The 24678-nt window shown below is 38.9% G+C and overlaps 1 protein-coding gene across 1 annotated transcript in view; it reads right to left on the bottom strand.

Moving 5' to 3' along the window:
- Positions 1-24678, bottom strand: part of LOC306872862 (dnaJ homolog subfamily B member 14-like) — a 78616-nt gene that overhangs the window by 34379 nt on the left and 19559 nt on the right. Inside the window, exons 3-4 of the mRNA XM_079421745.1 lie at positions 784-929; positions 519-689 (exon numbers count right to left, since the gene is read on the bottom strand). Of these exons, the coding sequence (XP_079277871.1) occupies positions 519-689; positions 784-929 (317 nt within the window). The remainder of the gene's footprint in view (positions 1-518; positions 690-783; positions 930-24678) is intronic.

Genomic DNA, 24678 nt, shown 5'->3' with positions numbered 1-24678 from the left:
AAATAGAATAAATACAGCCTTGATGAGCAGAAGAGACTCTCTTAAAAACATTACAAATCTTACTGATCCCAAACTTTTGAGCGGCAATGCACATTGCAGCATCACCAATTTTCTCACATTGTCTGTAATGGTTTAAGGATCCAGTGTCTCTAAACCCCTCCTTTCTGAGAGCCTGCTCTGCTCTGATGGTATGATGGCCCAGTTCAGTCTACCTCTTCCAGTTTAATATTGTTAAACTGGCAAGGCTTAAAACAAATGTAAATAAGCCTTTATGACAACGTATCGCTGCAACATCACATGTGTAACCATGGTAGAGGTAATAATCAAAAAATTTTATCAGTTGTCCAGTTTCTACATGTTTATTGTGTGCAGCAATATATAACACCCAGCCCTCTTAAAACACTATACAATCCCTCCTACCAACCAGAATTTATAAAGTGAATTTTGTGCAGATTTCTCCATCTATGTGGAAAAAAGTGCTTTATATGAGTATATTTGATCTATACAAAATGGCTTACATGAGGGGAAGCCTCCTCCAAAGAACATGTTAAAGAGATCTTCAGGTGTAATATCAGACTCAAAGCCTCTGTGGAAATCAAATCCTCCATGAGCATCCTCCTCTCCTCCACTTGCATCATACTGCCTCTTCTTGTCTGGGTTACTGAGCACTGCATAAGCATTTCCAATCTCTGTAGAAGAACAAACACAGCATTTATTGTTTTATATTTTATGTACATTAACTTTTTAAAATGTATTGGATATGGTGATTAGAGACAGATTTACTTTTAAAAGCCTCAGTTGCTCCTGGTGCATGGTTTTTGTCAGGGTGGAATTTCAAAGCCAGTTTTCTGTAGGCCTTTTTCAGTTCCTCATCGTTAGCATCTTTTCTGATACCCAGTACCTCATAGTAATTCTTACACTTCTTTATCCTACAGACAACAAAAAGCAACAGTGTTTAGATGGTTAATGGGCAACCTATTTTATCATAAACTTTTTATTACAGCTGTGGCTGTACTAATCTATCAAGTGCAGCTTTGCCAAATTGTAACAACCATACACGCACACACACACACACACTACAAAACATAGCTTTAGAAATAAATATTTTACTTATTATAACAGTATTTATTTCACACTTATGCTACAATGGCCATGATATACAGTACTGTGCTTGAAGTTTAAAGAATAGCATTTATTCAAAATAGCAATCTTATCTAATAATACAAGTCTTTACTAACACTTTATCAATCAGACACATCCTTGCTAAAAGTAATATTTTTTTTCAAAAAAAGAAATGTACTGACCCCAATTTTTTTTAAAGTAGTGTATACCCTAGTGAAAAACAAATATACCAAAAAGTATTTGAAATGCTTTATTTCATGCTAAATATACTACAAATATATTTATATGCTTAATAAAAATACCCTGCAATTGTACTTTTAATATACTTAAAGTCTGTCAAATTGGAACAACTGTTATACTTAATGCATTTTAATTGTGTGAAAGTAGTGCTGAAGTCCAACTAAACATATACTGAAGTATATTTGATTGGGTTAAAGTGGAATTTTTGCAAGTATACTTTAGGTACACTTTAAACATATTACATTTAAAGACGGATATTATTCAAAGATCATTCAATCTTCATCAATAGTGACATTAAAACAAATTTTAGGCTTAATATTATGAAATGTAGTACTCCAAATGAAGTTTAATAATTTTTTTTTAAGTATTGATGATTTGAATAAGTCTTTACTTCGTATAAAATAAGTGTTTTTTTAAATATATTACTTTTGATTAGGGTATTGTTACAAAAGATTTCCATTTTAAATAAATGTTGTTCTTTTAACTTTATCAATCAAAGAATCCTTAAAAAAGTAAAGTATTGCATAGAGTATTATTCAAAGCCACTTAAATTGTATTCAAGATAAACATTTTATCAGTTTCTGTTATTCCTGGTAATGGAACACATGACCTTGGTGTTGCTAGTATAATGCTCTACACTATAACCTACTGTTGTTTGTTTGATGATGGATGGAAGAACACGGACGGACGGAATGACTGACTAACTAACTCCATGCCAGAAAATTAAGATCTAGCCCCGGACGTCAAATCCTGTCAGAAAATATCTATTTTGACTGGTACCAGAACAACTCGCCAGCAAAGTAGTCTAATACCCAAACCTGTTAACAGGAGGTCTTGTTTGGTACCCAAAATACCCAAAACTTTATCAACAGTCTTCTATCAGCCAAGAAATTGACTGAGGAAAAAGCCAGTAAAGAGCAGAAGCAGGAGACGAAGTGATTATAAAAAAAGAGCAGTTTATTGAATAGTCTTAATTACATATGTTTCAATGCTCAGACTTCGTCTGACCAGCACGAATTCAACATGTACTGTTATACCCCAACTGCTTCAAAACAGCATCCCATAAACTTTGAGTTCCCATAAACATTTTGTCGTATCTCTTATTCCTGAAGACAATCAGCCCTTGAAACACACAGTCATAAGACTAAACAAAAACATGTTATAAAAAAAAACAATAATATAATATAACAAATGACTAATCAATAAATGAATCAATGAAATGGGTATATAAAAGGCTATAATGATTATTCTATGTGATTAATATGATTAAATGGAGTAATAAAAATGATTGAATAATGATTATAAATGAATGAAGAATAAATGAATGAATATAAAACACAAATGTATGGTTGCTCTCTTGAAGCAAAACACACACAGGTTGCATTTGAGGATCCTCAGATCCTTCAGAACAAACAAACAAACAAACAAACAAACAAACATGGACATTTTTTGCTAGATCAGGTACTGGTCATAAAGATCCAAATCTGATACTGTGCATTACAGCTGTTACTGAAAAACTCCAATAAAGGCCAAGAAACTGCTGTAAAGGCCTCATTAGCATGTTTGTGCTCTATATTCTAGGTTTTCTGAAGACATCTGATAGCTTACTTTAAGGAACAGATGGAATAAGCTGTTAATTTTTCTGAAACGCTTACCTACGCTATAGCGGTCACATCATTCTACATTCAGTATTCAAACAGTGAGTCTTGTTCGGTCAAAACAGTCAGCATGGTAAAACTCTCTCCAAGAGTCATTTATTATGCATAATCTGAAAAAAGTTCTATGCTTTTGTCTGAAAGGACTGCATTTTACTAGAGTTTATTGGTGGTTCTGAACTGTATTGCAATTGCTACTCGATTAGAGCACTGTCATAGAGGGCTGCATTGGGTTTGGGCTCCCGCGGGACCCAACGCAAATCTCGTGGGCGGTTTTACCTTTGCTGTGGGCGGTCAGAAAATTTTGCAGGAGACCCGCAGGGAACAGTGGGATTTGGTGTGTAATAGAATTGGAGTCAACACAGTCATTAAGTTAAGAAGAAAATTAAAGCGGCTGTTTACTTGACGCAAGGCAAGGCAAGGCAAGGCAGACATCTGGAAACAATTCTCAATTGTCACTGAATAAAATAGGAAAGAGTTAAACTTCGTAAGTTGTGATAAATATGCACAAGGACATAAATCTGGCACCTCTGCGGCATACCTATTTTATAAGTTCTATGTGTTTATTTACTTAAGTTAAAGTTATTTCATATTTTGCTTTGACTTATTTAGCCTACTTAAACTGTTTGTTAACAGTTAAGATCATTGCACACTGAGTCCAATTTTTCATATTCCTCAACCTTTCCTATCAAAATGCATGCTACAGATGCAAAAAACGCTTTCGGAGGCAGTGTGTAAACGTGATTGACATAGCCTAACGTGAGGTTGTATTAATTTTTTAACATGCAAAAATGTCAGACTGGGTGTGAAATTACCTTTAAACTGTTTGTTTAGTAAATCACTTGGTGCTTGTGTATCAAGCAGTAGGCTACTTTTAAAAACTGAGGTGCTGCTATTTGTGCTTTTGTTTTAACTGTTAATGTTTTATAACGCTAAAAAATATCCAATGTTTTTGTCAGGTGTGGTGCTTTGGTTTAGCATTACTTCATCTTATTTAAATGCAATCATGTTTAAAGCCTGCTATTCTGGATGTTAAATTGGAACGAATATTTGAATATTTGTGTAACTGACATTTTTTACAAGCTCTTAGAGAAAGTCCGCGGGAGTGGACACAAACATTGTGGGCGCGGGCGGGAGTGGAACACACAGGTTGCGGGAGCGGGCGGTCCTGGTCAGAAATTCAGCAGGTTTAAGAAAACAGTCAGGGTTCTACTCTGCCATTCACCGACCTGTCAAATTTTTTCAAACTTGGCTGCCTAAGCTGCTGGAAATTGAAACTAAACATGGTGGTGTTAAAATTGACTGGCTGCATAAAACACCTGGCCCACTCAAACCCAGCCGTGCAAGCCTGTGTTGATTAAGCTCCACAACTACTCAGACAAGACTAAAATACTGGCAGAAGTAGGGTCATCTCACATAAGATGGCAGTGACATTCTTATTACACAGGACCTATCAGTCAAGGTCATGGAGGTGAAACAGGCATACAATGATGTCTCCGGTCAGCTCATTCAAAGGGTTTTCAAGATTTATATTTGTCACATACACAATTATACAGGGTATAACCAGCAGTGAAATGTAGGTAAACCTCTTTTTCAACCTTAACGGATCAGACTACACCTTCCATTGTGCACAAGATATACAGGCATTACTGAACAGGTTGGACTAACATTGTTTACACCTATGTATGGGAGAAAAACGGTGTCCAGTGGCGGCTGGTCAATAGGGGCGGTGCCCCCATCAAGTTAGCCAGGCAAGAAGCCTACTACATGTTAAAAATAAGTTAATTATATATTGCAAAATAATCACCAAATTGCATTGTTTAGTCATACTATTCGACTGGTAGTCATGTTAGCACCTATTAAAAATAAAAACAAAACAAAACTGTAATTCATTTGTTTTTTGTGTGCGGGGTGCCAGACTAATTGGTGTCTATTAGGTCTGTAAACTTGACTTGAGGCTGAGCTGAAATTGATTGTCCTCAGCACTGTGCCCCAGACACTCCCATTTTTTATTTTAGCGAATCAATATTGTTTTTATATATTTTTGCCTCATGTGATTGGACCATTCTCGACTGTCAAAGAGGCACAACATCTCTTTTCCGAGATGAAAGTAAATTTGATTTTAACTTTACAAAAAATTATTTTACAACAAGCTCTCGAGTTTTGCTACCGTTTTACCTTCATACTTGGTAATGTATTTTGCCCCCCCACCCCCAAATATATGATTCGACTATCAATCAACTATCAGCAAGATTCGACAATTCTGATTCAACTATGTAAGTCCTTAGTCTCTGGGACACCCCTAGTATGCCACTAGAACAGAATTAAAAATAAAACAATTAAGATGAAAATGAAGAGAAGACTTTAAAGCTGCAGTCCGTAACTTTTTTGTGTTCAAAATTTACAATTTATATAAGCGAGTATACCATGAATCTATTTTCTAAACCGTGTTTTTGGCTTGTCCTGAATCACAACGGTAGACCTATAATAAGTGTTTATATTCAGACTATTTTAGACTGGTTCGGGTACGTACCACTGTGGAGTAGCCCAGTACCTGCGTGATTCGTCATATACATAAACAGATAGAAGTAGCTACGCCTACTAGGGCTGTGTGTCACCAGCAAAGTCACGATACGATATGTATCACGATACAGAGGCCACAATACGTATCATGATATAGGACTGCACTGAATTTCACCTCAGAAGAATTTAGAAAAACAGCTGTATATTAAACACTGCATAATATAGGGCCATTGCTAATTGGCAGAGCAGACAGTGGACTTCTGCATTTAAGAAGGGCCTTCATAACTGCACCACAATACAATATAGGTAATGGCAGAGGCGTCATGCCTATTCAGAGTGAGTGGGCACGTGTCCCCTCAGATTTTTGAGCCAAGTGGATTTTGAATTCAGCTCCCAAAAGACAAAAAAATAGCCAATTAATATTTTCTATATTTAATACAAATCACACTGGCGTGATTAGATCGTTCAGTGCATCATATCATCAACTGATAAATTCAAATCTGCGTTCGCTGGCTGGCGCTTGTACAGCACTGCACATTACACACTTTTCTGAGAATAGAATATCTTAGTGGAGATGGCTAAACTGCAAGCTAACCAGTGTTTTCAGAAAGCAAGTGCGTTTATCCACAGTGGAGAGAGCGCAAGTACACATGGTTGCCAGGTTGACAAAGATAAGTGTCACACTTAGCAGATATTTCCGTATTGCACAACTGGGAGCCTGTTTCGGGGATTACATCTCTTTATATCAGTTCCTCTGCGGTCAGATTAAACCTTGTTGTCTATTTTTATACACAGCCCCCCAGGGCAGAAAGTATATCCCTGTACACTTCAGAATTCTTTTTTTTTTTTTTTTTTCACATCCTACAGCTACCAGTATGAATGAAACAGCTACTCACTACACCTTATTTTGGGTAAAAATACAGAAAATAAGTTTTTCTCCAGTGTAGAGGAGTTTTTTTCTGACAAAAATTAAGAAATTACTATTAATGATTTTTAATTATCATTTATAAAAATCCTTAGACCTTTCTAACCAATTTTAGTCAACTGCTTACACACATTTTCAAAACTTTGCCTCTTTATTTTTTCACAACTTTACACACAAATCCAAAAATGCACACACAAAATGCAAAATGCCTCACATCGCTTGCTAAATGAAGCCCTGCATTCAAAATATCACAAACACGTCTCAAAAGCAAACATTTGCAAACACCTCTGCCATAATATTAATTCCTGTTAGATTTTTAGAAGGCTGAGAATTAATGTAGTTTTGCAGATTAGGTGTGTGGTTTGGTTTTTGAGTGTCAGGTTTTGAGAAATTGTGTGACAAATAAAGATTTTGTGTGTAAGCAGTTGAAAAAAAATTGTAACAGGTCATGGTGCAGTATTCTGTAAAATATAGTAATAATAATCATCAATAATTATTTTTTTAAAGGGGACCTATTATGCAAAAATCACTTTTATAAGGTGTTTGAACACAGTTGTGTGGCTTGCAGTGTGTGAAAACAACCAGCCTATAATGGTAAAAATCAACCCACACATTTATTTATAATAAAAAAAATAAAAAACAGTCTCTCAGAACAAGTAGTTTCAGATTCTCCCTCTGTTCATGTCACCGAGGGGAAAAAGTCCCGCCCATTAGTGACGCTGCCCTATAGGCATAGACACAGTCCTGAGTGAGAAGCTGTGCTCCGCTTCCGCCATTACTGATTACCAGTGGCGTACCGTGGGGTTTCAGTCAGGGCCTTCAGTAAGCAACTGTAAATTACATGTACACATCTTACACATCTCTGTTACAGCTAACGCAGCCGTATGCATAATGCACATATTATGCCGCACACAGGCTCTCAACAACAATGACGGCTGATCAACAATTTCAACAGTAGGCTAGATTGGGGTGGGTTAAATGCAGAGTTCATTTCCCTACATGGTCAGTAAAAGTGATCCGCCAATACACGGGTCACTACATTCACGTCACTCTAAAATGATGAGGCGCCCAAAGCAGCAAAACTGTACAAACACCATACATCCACACACCACACCACAGTATTATCAACACACCACCTACACCTCCATAACAATGTGCATGATACAATACTCATCAAATAATAAAGCACTCACCTGTCACTTGTTAATAAAGTCCATGGGTCTGTCATTCCATGTCTCTTTACACGTATTAAAAAGTAAACACGGCCAACAAAATAACTTGTGCTCGGTGCTAGCTGTTAGCCACTGATAGCACTCATAGTTGCAATCGTTGAAATGGCGCATAAAAACTTTGCTGGCCTTTGTTAGCGAATTCGGTTTGGGTGTAGGTCTTCCTTTCTCAAATTTTCTCTTTTCTCTGCAAAAGAGCGCCTTGAAAAAGTGTTTTTTAGTAGATCGGCAACAAGATCTGGTGTAGGCGCCGATGACTGCAGCTGTCATTTTCTTTTAAATGAATTTCACTTTCGCTCCCTGGAAATCCCCGACTAAAGGGGCGGTCTAACGCTGGGGGTAGCACTGGGCACGTAGCTAGACCCAGAGGGCAGGCTGTCATTGAATGTCAAAATTTGATTGGCTGATGATTCTGTCACTAATGCTATGTAATAGTGTTGTCAAAAATATCGATATTTCGATAAATATCGATACTGAAATATCTGAACGGTACCAATATTAATTTCCAGAAGTATCGATACACCGATACTAGCCGAGCTGTCACTTTCACTTCTCTCCAAAGGCGCGTGGACAAGCACCACACGTGACCGCACTCGTCTACTTCGCTCTGGTTAAATAGCAAAAGTGAAGTGAATAGAAAGATGACTGCTCTGGTTGTTAAAGAACACAGCAGGAGCGCTATCTGTAGGGATCTATGATCTCCGCGATGCAGAGAACGCGCACGGAATCCAGTCATAAAAACAGAATTTACAGTTTAACGCGGAATGTCAAGGAATTTGTCAAAGTTTGGATGAATTAATCAAAAGTAGGTCACTACACTTAAATCAAATCGCGATATGGACTAGTATCTGTAAATATTAAGCTGAAAAAGTGGATTTAAATATGAATCCTGCATGTTCTGCGCGTCTCTGTGTGAATGTGCTGCACGTGCGGTTTTGTTTACTAATGTGGCGCTCGCGGTGATTTCAGCATCTGCCGTCTCAATGAGGACATAAATACATCAACAATATCTCCAGAACTGATCTGAAAGGCACTTTACGAGCATTTTACCATTTAATTTGAGTAAAACTAGCGTCATATCATACACACACAAAACTTTAAAAGTATTCACAGCAACCCGTCAAAATAAAAGTTCGGTTTAACAAAGCCTATTAAAGACCGTGTGCCAGAAATAGGCTATACAGGTCCTTCTCAAAAAATTAGCATATTGTGATAAAGTTCATTATTTTCTGTAATGTACTGATAAACATTAGACTTTCATATATTTTAGATTCATTACACACAACTGAAGTAGTTCAAGCCTTTTATTGTTTTAATATTGATGATTTTGGCATACAGCTCATGAAAACCCAAAATTCCTATCTCAAAAAATTAGCATATTTCATCCGACCAATAAAAGAAAAGTGTTTTTAATACAAAAAAAGTCAACCTTCAAATAATTATGTTCAGTTATGCACTCAATACTTGGTCGGGAATCCTTTTGCAGAAATGACTGCTTCAATGCGGCGTGGCATGGAGGCAATCAGCCTGTGGCACTGCTGAGGTGTTATGGAGGCCCAGGATGCTTCGATAGCGGCCTTAAGCTCATCCAGAGTGTTGGGTCTTGCGTCTCTCAACTTTCTCTTCACAATATCCCACAGATTCTCTATGGGGTTCAGGTCAGGAGAGTTGGCAGGCCAATTGAGCACAGTAATACCATGGTCAGTAAACCATTTACCAGTGGTTTTGGCACTGTGAGCAGGTGCCAGGTCGTGCTGAAAAATGAAATCTTCATCTCCATAAAGCTTTTCAGCAGATGGAAGCATGAAGTGCTCCAAAATCTCCTGATAGCTAGCTGCACTGACCCTGCCCTTGATAAAACACAGTGGACCAACACCAGCAGCTGACATGGCACCCCAGACCATCACTGACTGTGGGTACTTGACACTGGACTTCAGGCATTTTGGCATTTCCCTCTCCCCAGTCTTCCTCCAGACTCTGGCACCTTGATTTCCGAATGACATGCAAAATTTGCTTTCATCCGAAAAAAGTACTTTGGACCACTGAGCAACAGTCCAGTGCTGCTTCTCTGTAGCCCAGGTCAGGCGCTTCTGCCGCTGTTTCTGGTTCAAAAGTGGCTTGACCTGGGGAATGCGGCACCTGTAGCCCATTTCCTGCACACGCCTGTACACGGTGGCTCTGGATGTTTCTACTCCAGACTCAGTCCACTGCTTCCGCAGGTCCCCCAAGGTCTGGAATCGGTCCTTCTCCACAATCTTCCTCAGGGTCCGGTCACCTCTTCTCGTTGTGCTGCGTTTTCTGCCACACTTTTTCCTTCCCACAGACTTCCCACTGAGGTGCCTTGATACAGCACTCTGGGAACAGCCTATTCGTTCAGAAATTTCTTTCTGTGTCTTACCCTCTTTCTTGAGGGTGTCAATGATGGCCTTCTGGACAGCAGTCAGGTCGGCAGTCTTACCCATGATTGCGGTTTTGAGTAATGAACCAGGCTGGGAGTTTTTAAAAGCCTCAGGAATCTTTTGCAGGTGTTTAGAGTTAATTAGTTGATTCAGATGATTAGGTTAATAGCTCGTTTAGAGAACATTTTCATGATATGCTAATTTTTTGAGATAGGAATTTTGGGTTTTCATGAGCTGTATGCCAAAATCATCAATATTAAAACAATAAAAGGCTTGAACTACTTCAGTTGTGTGTAATGAATCTAAAACATATGAAAGTCTAATGTTTATCAGTACATTACTGAAAATAATGAACTTTATCACAATATGCTAATTTTTTGAGAAGGACCTGTATTACTATTATTTAGTAGAATGTACATAATATTACTACTTACTACTACTACTGTTAATTTTTTTTAAAGAAATAATCACAAAATATTTTAATAGTAAATCCCCTTCATTTGCCAAAAATGTAAATGTTTAATTTTCATTAATTCAAATATAAATTTATTAAAATTGTTTTATGCCTTCTTCTGATATCCAGTAAAATTTAAATACACAACACAGAATTTCTGAGGGGGAAAACACATTTCATAAGGCTACTGTAAGAATAAATAAAAATTGTGTGTATGCATTCAAATAGACATGCAAAAAAACACAGAATTTGGTAACAATAAAACATAAGGTGAGAAACAAATAAAACATTTCATACGGCCCTAAACGTGTCATTTTTGTTACACTTTTAATAAAATGTTAAATTGTATAATTTTCATGATTTTAATGAATTAGACATGCTTTTAGATTAATAGCATTTAATTTGACCATTAAAAAAAAAGAGTCCAGAAAAATTCAAACGGAAAAAAACGGAATCCAGAAAAATAAAAAATTGAATGTAGAAAAAACAAAACGGATTTCATAGGGCCCTATATCTGGAAATATTTTGGTTATGAAGCAAATGAGAATATCAACAAATAGAACTTTGGATATTAATTAGTACATGTATTAGTCAACGTTAGTTTAAATTAACATTTAACTAAGATTAATAAAAGATTAATAAATAAATCAACAAATGCAGTACCTCGAGACATTTTTTTGTTCATGTAAAATATACCGCATGTTCTCGACTTGTTACATTTATCTTTAAATTTAAAAAATTACCCCTTTAATATTGTGGCAGTTTTTTTCACCATGGTATCGAAAATGGTATCGAATATCGATATTTTTCAACGTATCATATCGAAGTTAGAAATTCCAGTATCGTGACAACACTACTATGTAACAAATCAGATGTGACGTATTTCAACAAAAGGGTACTTTTTTTATGTAGGACTTATTATGTTTTATTCCAGTTCAACCTCAACTAAACTAATCATAGGCAATATTGTGGACATTACACAAATGAAAATGATACCTAAATAAATCAATAAAAACATTTCTCACAATTTTACTTTTTTATAGGGCCAGCAGAGAAGGCCCTGCTTCCCCTGACGGCCCACCACTGGTATTACTGGAGTTGAACATAAACCTTCCAATGTAATGTATCTGGGTCAATGACGTGACGCTAATTTTTTTGTGTCCATATGGTTTAATTAAATTTAAAAGGGTTAAAATGTAAAAATATGCAAATGATTTGCATACATTTTTTTAGTCTAAAATTTCTGATTTTAATTCATTTAATTCATTCATTTCGTTACACTGTATGTCCCCACATGTAGCGGAATGACAATAAAGCTCAACTTGAACTTGAACTTGATTAGTACTATTTAATAGTAAATAAAAGTAAATGGACCACCATTGTTCTGAATATTATAATTAATTTGGGGAATTATGGGAGTCGAGTCAAATTCCTTGAGTGTCAAGGTGGTGTAACCACCATTCAAGGAGCCATTTTTTTTATATTTTGCAAGAAGATCATGTGACAGGAAATTATATCACAGAGAAGGACCTCTGGTGATACTAACTGCTGCAAGCAAAGGTTAGTAACTCTCTTTAAAATGCAAGATAATTTGACATTTTTAGGGTAAGGTCAGGTATTCTTAGGTATACATGTCAAATGGTATGAAATACACTGACAATTCATCATTATTATGAAAATGAGTATTAACTTTAAAAATTACATTTGAAATATTTCCACCAAGGCCATGTACTTACATCGGTGTCCATGATAATGCATGTCAAAATTGTTTTTAAATTGAAATGTCAAGTGGTGTAACCGGTTACACTATTTGACTCCTATTACAAGCCTTTCTGTTTGGGGCCAAATGTCACTAGTTTATGGGTGCTTTCACATCTGTAGTTTGGTTCATTTGGTCCGGACCAAAGGCAAAAAATTATACATTGTAGCCATTTTTTGCCGTTTTGGTTCCTTTTCACACCACACTGTTTGCTCTGGTCCGAACCAGCTGAAACGAACCAAAATGCAGTCACGTGACAACATCCGCTTCACTTGTTGGCTAGATATGTCTTTGAACGCATTCCCTAAACTGCTTTTTGATTAGTCAGAAAGAGCGTGCGGGAAAATTCCAACGGTGCTCCCCGAAATAAACAAAGACAGGAGTAAAATGGCTCCACACCTCCTCACAATCCCAAGTTTGTCCTGCCATGCTAAACTGCAAACTGTCAACAAACACTTCCTCATCCTATAATGCACTGCTCAGCTGACTACGGCAGCTGGTGTAGTCAAAAAATGCGCAGTTCTTTTTGCGATTGGGTCTGTTTAAGTTCGGATCGTGTTCTCACCACAAACAAACCGCTCCAGGGTTCGTTTGAAAGCGTACCGAGACCACCTCTTCAAGAAGGTCTCGGTACGCTTGTTTGGTCCGCTTTTGGTGCGCACCCGAGTGCGATTGCTGCTTTCTCACCTGCCCAAATGAACCGCACCAAGAGAAAACGAACTCTAGTGCGATTCAACCGAACTAAATGAGGCAGGTGAGAAAGCACCCTATGTTGCGGATTAAAGATGTAATATAAAACTATTTTCAAGTGTTAAATGTAACATTTTTGGAAGTGGAAGTGGTTCTTTATCTACAACTTTATTATTAAAGCTCTGTAAGTCTAGGATAAAATAATGTTGCACAACATTAGTGTTTTTGAAATGTTTAGGCTAGCTTTAATGCACATTCTCTTAACATTTTAAAAGGATAGTTTACCCAAGAATGAAAATTACCACCTGATTTACTCACCTTCAAGCCATCCAAGGTGCATATGACTTTCTTCTTCAATCAGCATTAAATTAAAAAAAAAAAGTCCTGGCTCTTCTAATCATTATAATGGAAGTGAATGGGTGGTAATCAATAGAAGTCCATTAAACTGCATCCATCCATCATAAAAAAGTTCTCCAGACTGCTCCGGGGGTTAATAAAGGCCTCCTGAAGTGAATCAATGTACTTTTGTAAGCAAAATATCCATATTTAAACCTTTATAAACTGTCATTTCTACACTGTAAAAAAAAACATAATTTATGGTAAAAAAAAATGTAATTTATGGTAAAAAAACGTGGTAGCAACGTTTTAGGGTTTACGGATTTAACTTAACTTACAATTTAATTTACAATTAATACAATAAAAAAAAAAAAAAATCTTTAACTGGTGTAATGTTACTATAGCAAGCTATTGAAGTTCTGAAATCGGTTTTGATAACCATCAAAATCAGGTGGTGATGAGAAAGTCACATGATGAACCAAAGCTCACCACAAGCTGAGAAGGCCAATACTAATATATATAGAAGGTGCACAATGCCATTCACACAAACACTAAAGACCATCATGATGACACTCAAACTGGAATATGCGATAAACATTAATTTAACAACATTAGATGTAACAAACAACCCTAATAAGCATAACTGATAAGAAAAAACTAATAAGAAACATAGTTATTTCAAAGAAAAAAACATCAAATTTGAAATGCAATGCAGGGAATTTTGGGAATGTCAATTTACGTTTTTTTCCCTGTAAATTATAGTCTTTTTCACTTCCAAAAACGCTTTTACTATAAAATTTTATCGTAAAAAAAAAAAAAAAGTGTTGAAGGATTTCGATATAAGCCAAGAGGATATTTGTTTTCCTTGCTGTAAACAAAACTTGGTTCTCGCGAGACTAGCATATTCTCATCAGTGCTTACACTACGTGTACATCATCCGCTGGAATGCCACTCTCTCGTGAACACAAGTATGACAGATAGCAGAAGCTATTACGGTTTATAAAGTTTTTAAGTATGGATATTTTTCTTACAAAAGCGCATTGAGACCTTGATTCGCTTCAGGAGGCCTTTATTAACCCCCTGGAGTTGTCTGGAACATTTATTTTATGATGGATGGATGCAGGTTGTTGGACTATTGAATATCATCCATTCACTTTTAATGTCACTCCAATTGAATTCATTTGAAAGAAGAAATTCATATACACCTAGGATTAGGGCTGTGCAATTAATCAAAATGGTCATGAATTCACAATTTGAGCTTGCGCAATTTCTAAATCGCTTTATAGCACGCTTTTATAGCGTCCCCGACCTCCCGCAGTATGCCGTCCGAACCAATCAGAATGTAGCGCGCCCCAAATGGAGTGCGAGAACAAAACATAGACCAGGCATACATACAGACGTAATGCCATACTCAGTCTGTGGTGCGTATGCGGTGTGTATTTTTTCCGCGCCCATGTTAACGGTTTAAAGTATTCACACTGTACACTGTTGCAGTCCGGCAGTGCGCTCTAGGAGCGGTGCATCTGCAGCAGTGCAAAGATTGTTTCCGTAGTAGTAATTAAATAAATGTAGTAATTACACCATAAGTGCATATAATTAAAATCTACTGTTTCACAGTCAACATATGACTTTTTGGCTAGATTTAAAACAAGCAAAAGTGCACTTTTAGATAAACAAGGCAATAATAGATGGCACTCGTGGAGGTAGGCAAACAAAGTTATATTTATTGAGTTTAAACGTGAATAAGTCTATGACAGACTATTACTGTACTGTGATAAAATAATTACAATGCTGAAAAGCATTTTCAGTAACAACGTTTGCATGTGAAATCAAAATAATGGATAAATGTTGTGTTTGTGATAAACAGCCGTAATATTTGCCATATGTTTGTTCTAGAGACATTTTGTTACACCTTTACTTAGTGATTATTTTCCGTTATGTCTGTTCTAGAGACATGTTACAGCTTTTTCAAGTCAAGTCGAGTTTTATTGTCATTCCGCTACATGTGGGGACATACAGTGGAATGAAATGTCATGCCTCGCAGGACCACGGTGCTACATAAATACAGACATACAACAATGAAGTAAAAAACACTATAAAACTATACACAACTAACCTACTGACAGATTTAACTATAAGTATACTAATATATATATATATAGTAAGTATTTACCCTATACAAACTAAAAGAATAAAGGATAAAAAATACAAACTATACGAATGCTTCACATAAATATTTACCCTAAACAAACTAAAAAATAGAAGATAAAAAATACAAACTATACGAATGCTTCACAAATACTGTACATGTGCAAAGAGAGACATTTTGAGTCAAGCAGCTGGTTGGGGAACAGTGCAGGATGATTTGTAGTGCATGAGCATGTAAACATACATAGAGTCTTTTGTGGGATTGTGTACACGCAGCAGTGTGTGTAAAGTGTCTAGTGCACATAGAGGAGAGTGTGTTACTACAGGTGGTTTGTACAGGCCCACTCTGTGAGTAGCACACTTCGAATTGCACAAAAAAAAGTTCCATACAGTTTTTTCTTTGGTGTGGTAAGGTTGGGGGGGGGGGGGGGTGTTTTGGGGTGGGGGGTGGTCCAGGTTTCAGGAGGTAGGGGTTTGCATGGGGTTTCAGAGGGGGGCGGGGTGATTTGAGTTCAGGGCTCTCACAGCCTAGGGGAAAAAGCTGTTGAGCAGTCTGGCGGAGCGGGCTCTGATGCTCCGGTACCGTCTTCCTGATGGTAGGAGCTGGAAGAGACTGTGGGAGGGATGGATGGAGTACTTCACGATGCTGTTGGTTTTGCTGGAGCATCGTGTAAAGAAAATGTCCAGGATGGAGGGGAGAGGGGCAACGATGATCTTTGCAGCTGTGTTCACTGTCCGCTGGAGGGTCTTGCGGTCAGCAGCACTGCAGTTCCTGTACCAGACAGTGATGCAGCTGGTCAGCACACTCTCAATGGTGCCCCTGTAGAATGTGGTGAGGATGGGTGGAGGGAGACTTGCTCTTTTCAGCCAGCGGAGAAATTGTAGGCGCTGTTGTGCCTTTTTGGAGAGTGACACGGTGTTGGTGGTCCAGGTGAGATCCTCTGTGATGTGCACCCCCAGGAATTTAGTGCTGCTGACTCTCTCCACAGTCGAGCTGTCTATGGTCAGTGGGGGGTGGTCAACGGAGTTTCTTCTGAAGTCCATCACAACCTCCTTTGTCTTCTCCACATTGAGGGACAGATTGTTAGTGCCACACCATTAAAGCTATGGTCTACGATTTCAAAGATTGTTCATTATTAATAACCTCATTTAGATGCTGGTTATGGTTCTACAGTACAATCCTAATAATATGAAGAGAAAAAAGAATGAAAAAAATCCATTCACTCTATTGGGTGTACACCCGCAGAGAAATTGACCAATGTAAGCTGTCCGGCCGGACAGCTTACATTGGTTAACTGCTCTCATCCAATCCCCTGCTCCACTCGCGTCTCCACCCACCACACCCCACCCCGCCCCCTCCTGCGACATGAAATTTCGCGCGAAAGTAGGCAGCATCAACTCAGCAATAGAGAAAAACCAACAAACAGACAGCAGCAAGCGGCCCCTGCTCGCCCCAACAGTCAAGGTTGGAAGAAAGAGAAAGTCAATTGAGGAAAGAGCAGAGATTAAAAAAAAATGTGAAGAACGCCGGACTCAAAGCCGAATCAATATAGGGTCCACCATTGCCCGTTGGAGGAAGCTTCAGAGAAACCTTGGACTTAAAACCGACGCTGACATGGCTGACTTTTTGTTGAGCAGGTAAGCATTTATTTATACTTTTATGGTGTGGTGTATTACATAAATAGCTTTTTATCAGTCTGACAACATGATCATGCTACCGGTCGGCATTGGAATGTTAGCCGTTCAGCATCGCCTATCACGGGTCAAAGTAATTATATTTCTTGAAGTGCTTGACTATTTCAGTAGGCCTAACGTTAGCGGTTTTCTGTTCGAGCCGATAGAACATTGCATGTGTTGCTAATCTTGCGTGTGCGTGACCTCAAACGTGTGCCTCTGAGCTATTTTCCATGTTTACTCCTGCTTGACTGAGTGACGTTGTTCAGGTCGTTTCCCGGTGGGAGGGATCAGGTAGCACAGAGGGGAGGGGTGTGCGTGTGGAGGGGCGGGATGAGTTTTTTAAAAATTCTGGCTTTCTCGACTGATTTTCAACATCGTAGACTACAGCTTTAAGCCAGCTGTGCCACTTCCTCTCTGTAGTGCGTTTCATTGTTGTTGCTGATGAGACCTACCACTGTTGTGTCATCAGCAAACTTGATGATGTGGTTGGAGCTGAACTTGGCAGTGCAGTCGTGGGTCAGCAGTGTGAAGAGCAACGGGCTGAGCACACAGCCTTGTGGGGCGCCTGTGCTCAGTGTGGTAGAGCTCGAGGTGTTGTTGCCGACACGGACTGACTGAGGTCTTCCGGGTAGAAAGTCCAGGATCCAGTTACACAGGGAATTGTTAAGGCTCAGCAGGTTTAGTTTATTTATGAGCTGTTGTGGGATTATTGTGTTGAATGCCGAGCTGAAGTCAATGAACAGCATTCTAACATAGGAGTCTTTATTTTCTAGGTGGGTAAGAGCCAGGTTGATTGTGGAGGAAATTGCATCGTCCGTAGAGCGGTTTGGACGTTATGCAAACTGGAGCGGGTCGAGTGTGTTGGGGAGGCTGGTTTTGATGTTGTGCATGACTAGCCTCTCAAAGCACTTCATCATGATTGGAGTCAGTGCTATGGGACGGTAGTCATTTAGACAGGACACAGGTGATTTCTTTGGTACCGGTATGATTGTTGTGGATTTGAGACATGTGGGGACGACTGCCTGGCTCAGCGAGGTGTTGAAGATATCTGTTAGGACATCTGTCAGCTGTGCAGCACAGTCTCTCAGAACACGGCCAGGTATGTTGTCAGGACCCGCAGCCTTGCGTGGGTTAATCCTAGATAGGGTCTTCCTTACGTCGCCTGGAGACAGACAGAGCGCCCGGTCGTTGGGAGGTGTGGGTAGTTTTTGTGCAGGTGTGTCATTCTGCATTTCAAACCGTGAATAAAAGTGGTTGAGTGCATCGGGGAGGGATGTGTCCTCATCACAGGCCTGTGGCGGGGGCTTGTAGTCAGTGATGGTCTGAATGGCTTGCCACAGGCTCTGTGCGTCTCTGCTTGATAAAGCTCTAATTGGTTTTCTTTTGGAAATATGTTTGAAATTCACACTGAATGCATTTATGAGTGTAAAGCATGTCTGTGTGTGTCATGAGTAAAATCGAAATCGCAAAATTGATCAAAGAAAATCGCAATAGGTTTTTTTTCGCCATATTGCACAGCCCTACCTAGAATGGCTTAAAGGTGTGGGGGAGGGGGGTCATGGGGTAATTTTAATTTTTGGGTGAACTCTCCCTTTAAGCAATATATAGTGTCATATAATGTAATATATACATTATTTAATAATGTCACAGAATGAAGTGGGTGAGTACATTTCAACAAATTCAGTGATAAAAATGTTAACAAAATATTACATCTGTAAAAATACAATTCATTCAATTTCTGACATTTTATAATTAATATGATATAACAGAGCCCCTTTTCCCCAATAGATATGAAATTACAATGCGAAAGTTCACTGTTCATCACTATGATAATTTCGTGTTGCCAGATTTTTTTAGCACTGAAAAAAAAAGCACTTCAGCTGAACTTGTTGACAGTCATGCTTGATTTTGAGTGTCAATTTCTTCAACAAACTAAGGCCTTTGGCTGTAGAAGCAACATGGTCAAGTGGGTAACTGGTTTGTGTCAATTGGCGTAATCAGTATTTTTCATAAAAATATAATTAGGGGTGTGAATCGGCACTGGTTTTGCGATTCAATTTGATTACGATTATCATGACAACGATTCGATTCAATTTGATATCACGATGCATCACAATGCATCACGATTATATCAAATTTATTTTGTGTATTTTTATTAAATTATATTATATAAGCAGGCTACGTTTTAAAATAATTATGTTTATTAATTAATTAATTAATATATTAATTATTGTTAAGAATTAAAAGTAAATATAGCTTCAAAACATACAAGCAAATATAAAGTAATAAAGGGGAGAAAAGACAATTACAAGTGATAAACAAAAAGCACTTTCAGTATCTGGGAGTGCTTTAAATATCGAAAGTTTACAGATAATCAGTTATGTTTTTTTCTTTTTTCCTCAGCATTATTGCATTTTAATTTTACTGATGAGATCATAGCCACTGGCAGCTTTCACAATAATGCACAGATCTATTTCTACATATCAGATGTTTTGTCCTGTTCTGAAAAAAATAAATGACTGTTTACATCAATTTCGTATCATAAATGTAGATGCAAGTGCATTTAACCGCAGCCACGAGCTTCAGGACAATCTAAACACAAAGTGCACGCGAAAGTCTGTGAGTACCTGAGTTTCGTGCATCTATTACATACTGCATTCCAAACTGCAGAAATGAAAGCATATCTAAAGAAAAAGACTAAAATAACGGCGACTGGAAGCACTAGCAATGTGCACGTGTCTCACAGCGCATATTCTGTGCAATGAAGCCTGTTTGTCTCTAGCGCAAAGACGTGCCATAGATGGGAAATAGCCAAGCTCAGATTTTAAAATTGAGAGTGCATACTCGTGTATGCGAATGACATCATAGGCTATAATTGATTATGGTCTATTACTGCATCGATGCGGAATCGTCCACGTCCGCGTCGCAATGCATCGATGCAACGATTAATTTCAACACCCCAAAATTATTTACGGGAAAATTAATGTGGAATAAAATGTAATCATCTAGTTTAGTATAATAATATGGTTTTTAACATTTTTTACATAATTTGTCAAAGATTATTTAGAAAAGAATTTGTGTTTTCAGCATATGTCCTGCCAAATATTGCAAACACACATTAAAATTTACATTTAGAGATAACTGTAATAAAATCTATTTTCGTGTGATATTTTAAAATTAAGTATTTATTTCTATGAGTAAGCTTACATGCCATTTAGGTGGATGCTCTTAAACTTTCCCTCTTTTAACTGGACTACCTAATCCATTCACGTTCCAACTCACTAGTCTAAGTGCATCATGTTGCTTGCAATCTACTGTTAGTGTTGTCTTAAAGAGCTAAATAAAATGACGTCCCTATTACTGATATACATTTTAAAACAGATTATTTAAAATTTCCCCCACTTCCCTTTCCCCCTCCCCATCACTCCTTCTATTGAAGTGCATCCATAACTCCACAATTACAGGGTTTACCCGCATTTTTCTATTTACTAATCCACCCCAAGACTCCTATTCTGCACTCATAAAAGTGTTCCCCTTCTTTAACTAGGCAGATAGACTGAAATAAAGAGGAAAAGAAAACTTAAAGAGAATGTGTAATAAAGAAATTCAACGGTTCGATTAAAGGATAACCGCACATGCTCTTCACAATAAAAAATGATGATGTATGAAACACTGTACTGAAAATAACCTCTCTAAACATAAAATTTATCATGAGCAACGTCACCAACACCAAACATAAGATGGACATAAAGAACTTGTAAACATTCTAACACTTACAGACAAAGCTTCTGTATACGATTGCAAAGATGAAGAAGAGATGGACGATAGCTTCAGTAACCGTGTGAATATCAGCATTAACTGAGTACAGCAAGATGGCTGATTTTAAGGTCAAAAGTCAAAAATAAGGGAATAGTGGCCCAAAAGGGAAACTACACCAGAAACAGCACACTCCCTGTCTGGCATCTGGAAGATGCCATCATTAAGCATAGTTAAGTTTGTCTATTCAGTCCCAGGGGACATCAGTAAAACGACATCCAATGTAGGTCGCAGGAACACCTTGGCTGATTCATCTTTGACCACCTTGACCTCGACTTTCCTTACTCTCCCGTCTCTCCCAGGAATTGTTTCCAATATGATTCCCATGGGCCAGTCATTCCTTTTGGCTTGAATGCTTTTCAGCAGCACAACATCTCCAGCTTGGAGATTAGAACTCTCATTCTGCCATTTTCTGCGGTTTTGTAAGGTTGTGAGATATTCCTTTCGCCAGCGATTCCAAAATGTATTGGCCAAGCTTTGGACTTGCCTCCATTGACGAACAAGGAGGTCCTTTTCACTGAACTCTCCTGGGGGAGGAAGAACTGCTGAAGACTTCTGAGTCAGTAAAGTCGCTGGAGTCAGAATTAAAGGAGCGTCTGGATCTGTTGATACAGGTACAAGTGGACGAGCATTGACTATAGCTGTGACTTCACACATGAAGGTGGTCAAAACCTCATGGGATAACCTTGATGGTCCAAATCCTTGTAGCATAGATTCAAGGATCCGATCATACGCTCCCAACTTCCACCCATGTGAGATGAGTGGGGGGGGGTTAAACACCCAAAAGCATCCCTTGTCACTCAGATACTCTTGTACCTTTCTGTCATATGTGATTGACTCCATCTTCAACTCCTTGCATGCTCCAACAAAGTTAGTGCCACAGTCTGATCGCAACTGCTTTGCTGGACCTCGAATGGCAAAGAATCGGTGGAGAGCATTTAGAAGATTTATCTATCTAACTTATCTATCTATCTATCTATCTATCTTATCTAACTTAATTTCTAGTGATTATTATCAATTTGATTTCACAGATACTATTTAAACTAAACTGAGCTAAACAATGACATCTCTGAATTCAATAATGAAATGCCTTTAACTGAAAATTGAATGTTTAATCTTATTATTATACATTACTGACACTCTATCCTCCAATTTGATACTGTTAAGTGCTTTGACACAATCTGTATTGTTAAAAGCGCTATATAAATAAAGGTGACTTGACTTGACAATCCATCGACTCTGTAACTTCGATATGTATGAGCACAAGGGTCATACATGTGAACAGAACTGCCCAGCATTTAGAGTTTGCTTGTCCTCCCTCTGGTCTGACGCAAGGTGACCACCCAAGGCCCGAAAACATCTAATCCTACAAAGGAGAATGGATGATCCATACTGAGCCTCTCAGGAGGTACGTCAGACATCATCTGAGTTAGAATCCTTCCCCGCAGTTTGTGACACTGAACACACTGAAAGATCACACTGCTGATGCGCCTTTTTCCACCTATGATCCAGAAGCCAGCCTCTCATAGAGAACCCTCAGTGAAGACATGTTACTGATGTTCGACTTGTTTGTGATAATGTTGAATAAGAAGAGATGTGATGTGACAGTGACCAGGGAGAATCAGAGGACACACCTCATCTCTTCCAAGGGTTGCTTGTGAAAGGCGTCCACCAACCCTGAGTAAACCAGATTCATCAATATAGGCGGAGAGATTAAAGAGAGGGCCTTGATTGGGAATCACTCTGCCTGTTTGAAGACATAGCAATTCCTCTAGGAAGTGTTCTGCTTGTACGCTATGCATGAGGATGGACTTGGCCCTTTCAAGATCTTGGACTGAACAGGGCTTGTCACATATATGCCTTCCACTGCAAGTGCTTTTGTCACTGTCCTGCTTGAAGGAGTGAGTTATGTGCACAAGTCTCGCTATTGCATGAGTCAGTGATCGCCAGCTTGAGAATCTTTTAAAGCGTCCAGGGTCTAATTGTTTTCTTGATGTATGTGTAGCACAAGAAGTGACTTGGGGACGTATTTCGATGTCTACTTCTGGATCGATCATGCTGAAGGGACCCGTGTGAGTTTTGAACTATGTTGTGGTAGACAAGAACGCTGGGCCGGTCAACCACATGCTGTGAGGAAGGTCAGCTGCTAAAACCGATCTTGTGGCTTGGTCAGCAGGGTTTTGATCGGTAGGTACGTATTTCCACTGCTCGGGTCGTGTAGATTTCCTTATCCTTTGCACTCTGTTGTTAACGTACACATAAAATTTCCTGGATTCGTTACAGATGTAGCCTAAGACGACCTTACTGTCTGAATAAAATTATTCACCGTTCATACTGGTAATCCTGTTGTATGCGGCAGCTGCAATAGCATTTGTGGACGCATCGCAAAAGACACACATCTCTTTCCTTTTTGCTTGAAAGAAGGATTGTAGCGTATGTGCAGGGAATTTTGACATGCTCAAGCTCTTTTAATGAGTCTCTCCAGAATTTCCATTCCTTGAATTTCTCATCTGATAGAGGTGTGTCCCAGTCACAAGACTCTGTGTTCAGGGCTCCAAGCAAGAATCTACCCTGAATGGCGACAGGCACAGTAAATCCAAATGGATCGAAAAAACTGTTTATCGTTGACAGGACCCCACATCTGGTCTATGGTCTCACCTGGTCTGCAACCTGGAAAATGAACACGTCTTCAATCATGTCCCAACTCACTCCCAGACTTCTCTGGACTGGTGGATGGCCAGTGTTCAGGTCTAGATTCTTTAACTCCTTTGCAAGATCCTCTGAAGGAAATGCTTTCATGACTTCCACTTTATTGGAAGCAATCTTTTGAAGATGTAGATTAGACTGAGCCAGCATTTCCTGAGTGGCTTTGAGTAGCTTGAAGGCTTCCTCTTCCGTGGGGAGGGAGGTAAGGCCATCATCCACATAAAAGTTCCTTTCCACAAAGTGCCTTGCCTCAGGTCCATAGTCTTGTTCGCCAGTGAGAGCAGCTCTCCTGAGCCCACATATGGCAACTGCTGGAGATGGGCTGTTACCAAAAACATGCACTCGCATCTGGTACTCCAGCACCTTGTTGTTTAAGTGATGTTTTATTAACAAATATCGGGAGGATAATTAACACGGCCAATTCATCATCAGCAATTACACCACCTATCCAATCAGCACGAGAGAGAATCCCTATAAATAACCAAGCAGTCTTACCATCATTATCTCTCGTCTTCCAGCATCCCTCCACCACTCCGACTCCTCACCTTCAGCCAGTTCCTACCCCAGCACGGGGAGGAGCACTTGGGGAGGGGGGCGCTCTGGGTCCGGGCTAAACGCCGAACTTGTACCCTCTCCCCGGTCGAGGGGAGTACCCCGGGCTCGGGAATGATTACCGAGCTCAGAGCCCTCTCCCCGGACAGCACGCCAAATATGCATAAACGTACTCTGTTATTAAATGTGTGAACTCGTGAAGTCATTGTTGTCGTACCAAAGGAAACGTAGAAAGTTCCGATGTTCTTTTGCTACTACAAAGGAGTGGAACATTTGCTGGATGTCAGCCATCACTGTCTCACTTTCCCTCCTGAATTGGGGTGCCAATTATGCATGCTCGATCTCAAATATCTTACGCATAAAATCCAAAAAGTGCTCCTTTATCTCGGGGTGTGTTCTTAGTTTGCGAGTCAGCGACATGAGCCGGTTGTTAGCCTGAACCTTGTT

This window comes from Barbus barbus, assembly GCF_936440315.1.
Source record: "Barbus barbus genome assembly, chromosome: 7".
In the NCBI taxonomy this organism is placed as follows: Eukaryota; Metazoa; Chordata; class Actinopteri; order Cypriniformes; family Cyprinidae; genus Barbus; species Barbus barbus.
Note: the sequence above shows the minus strand (reverse complement) of the source record. Positions and strands in the feature narration are given on the sequence as shown.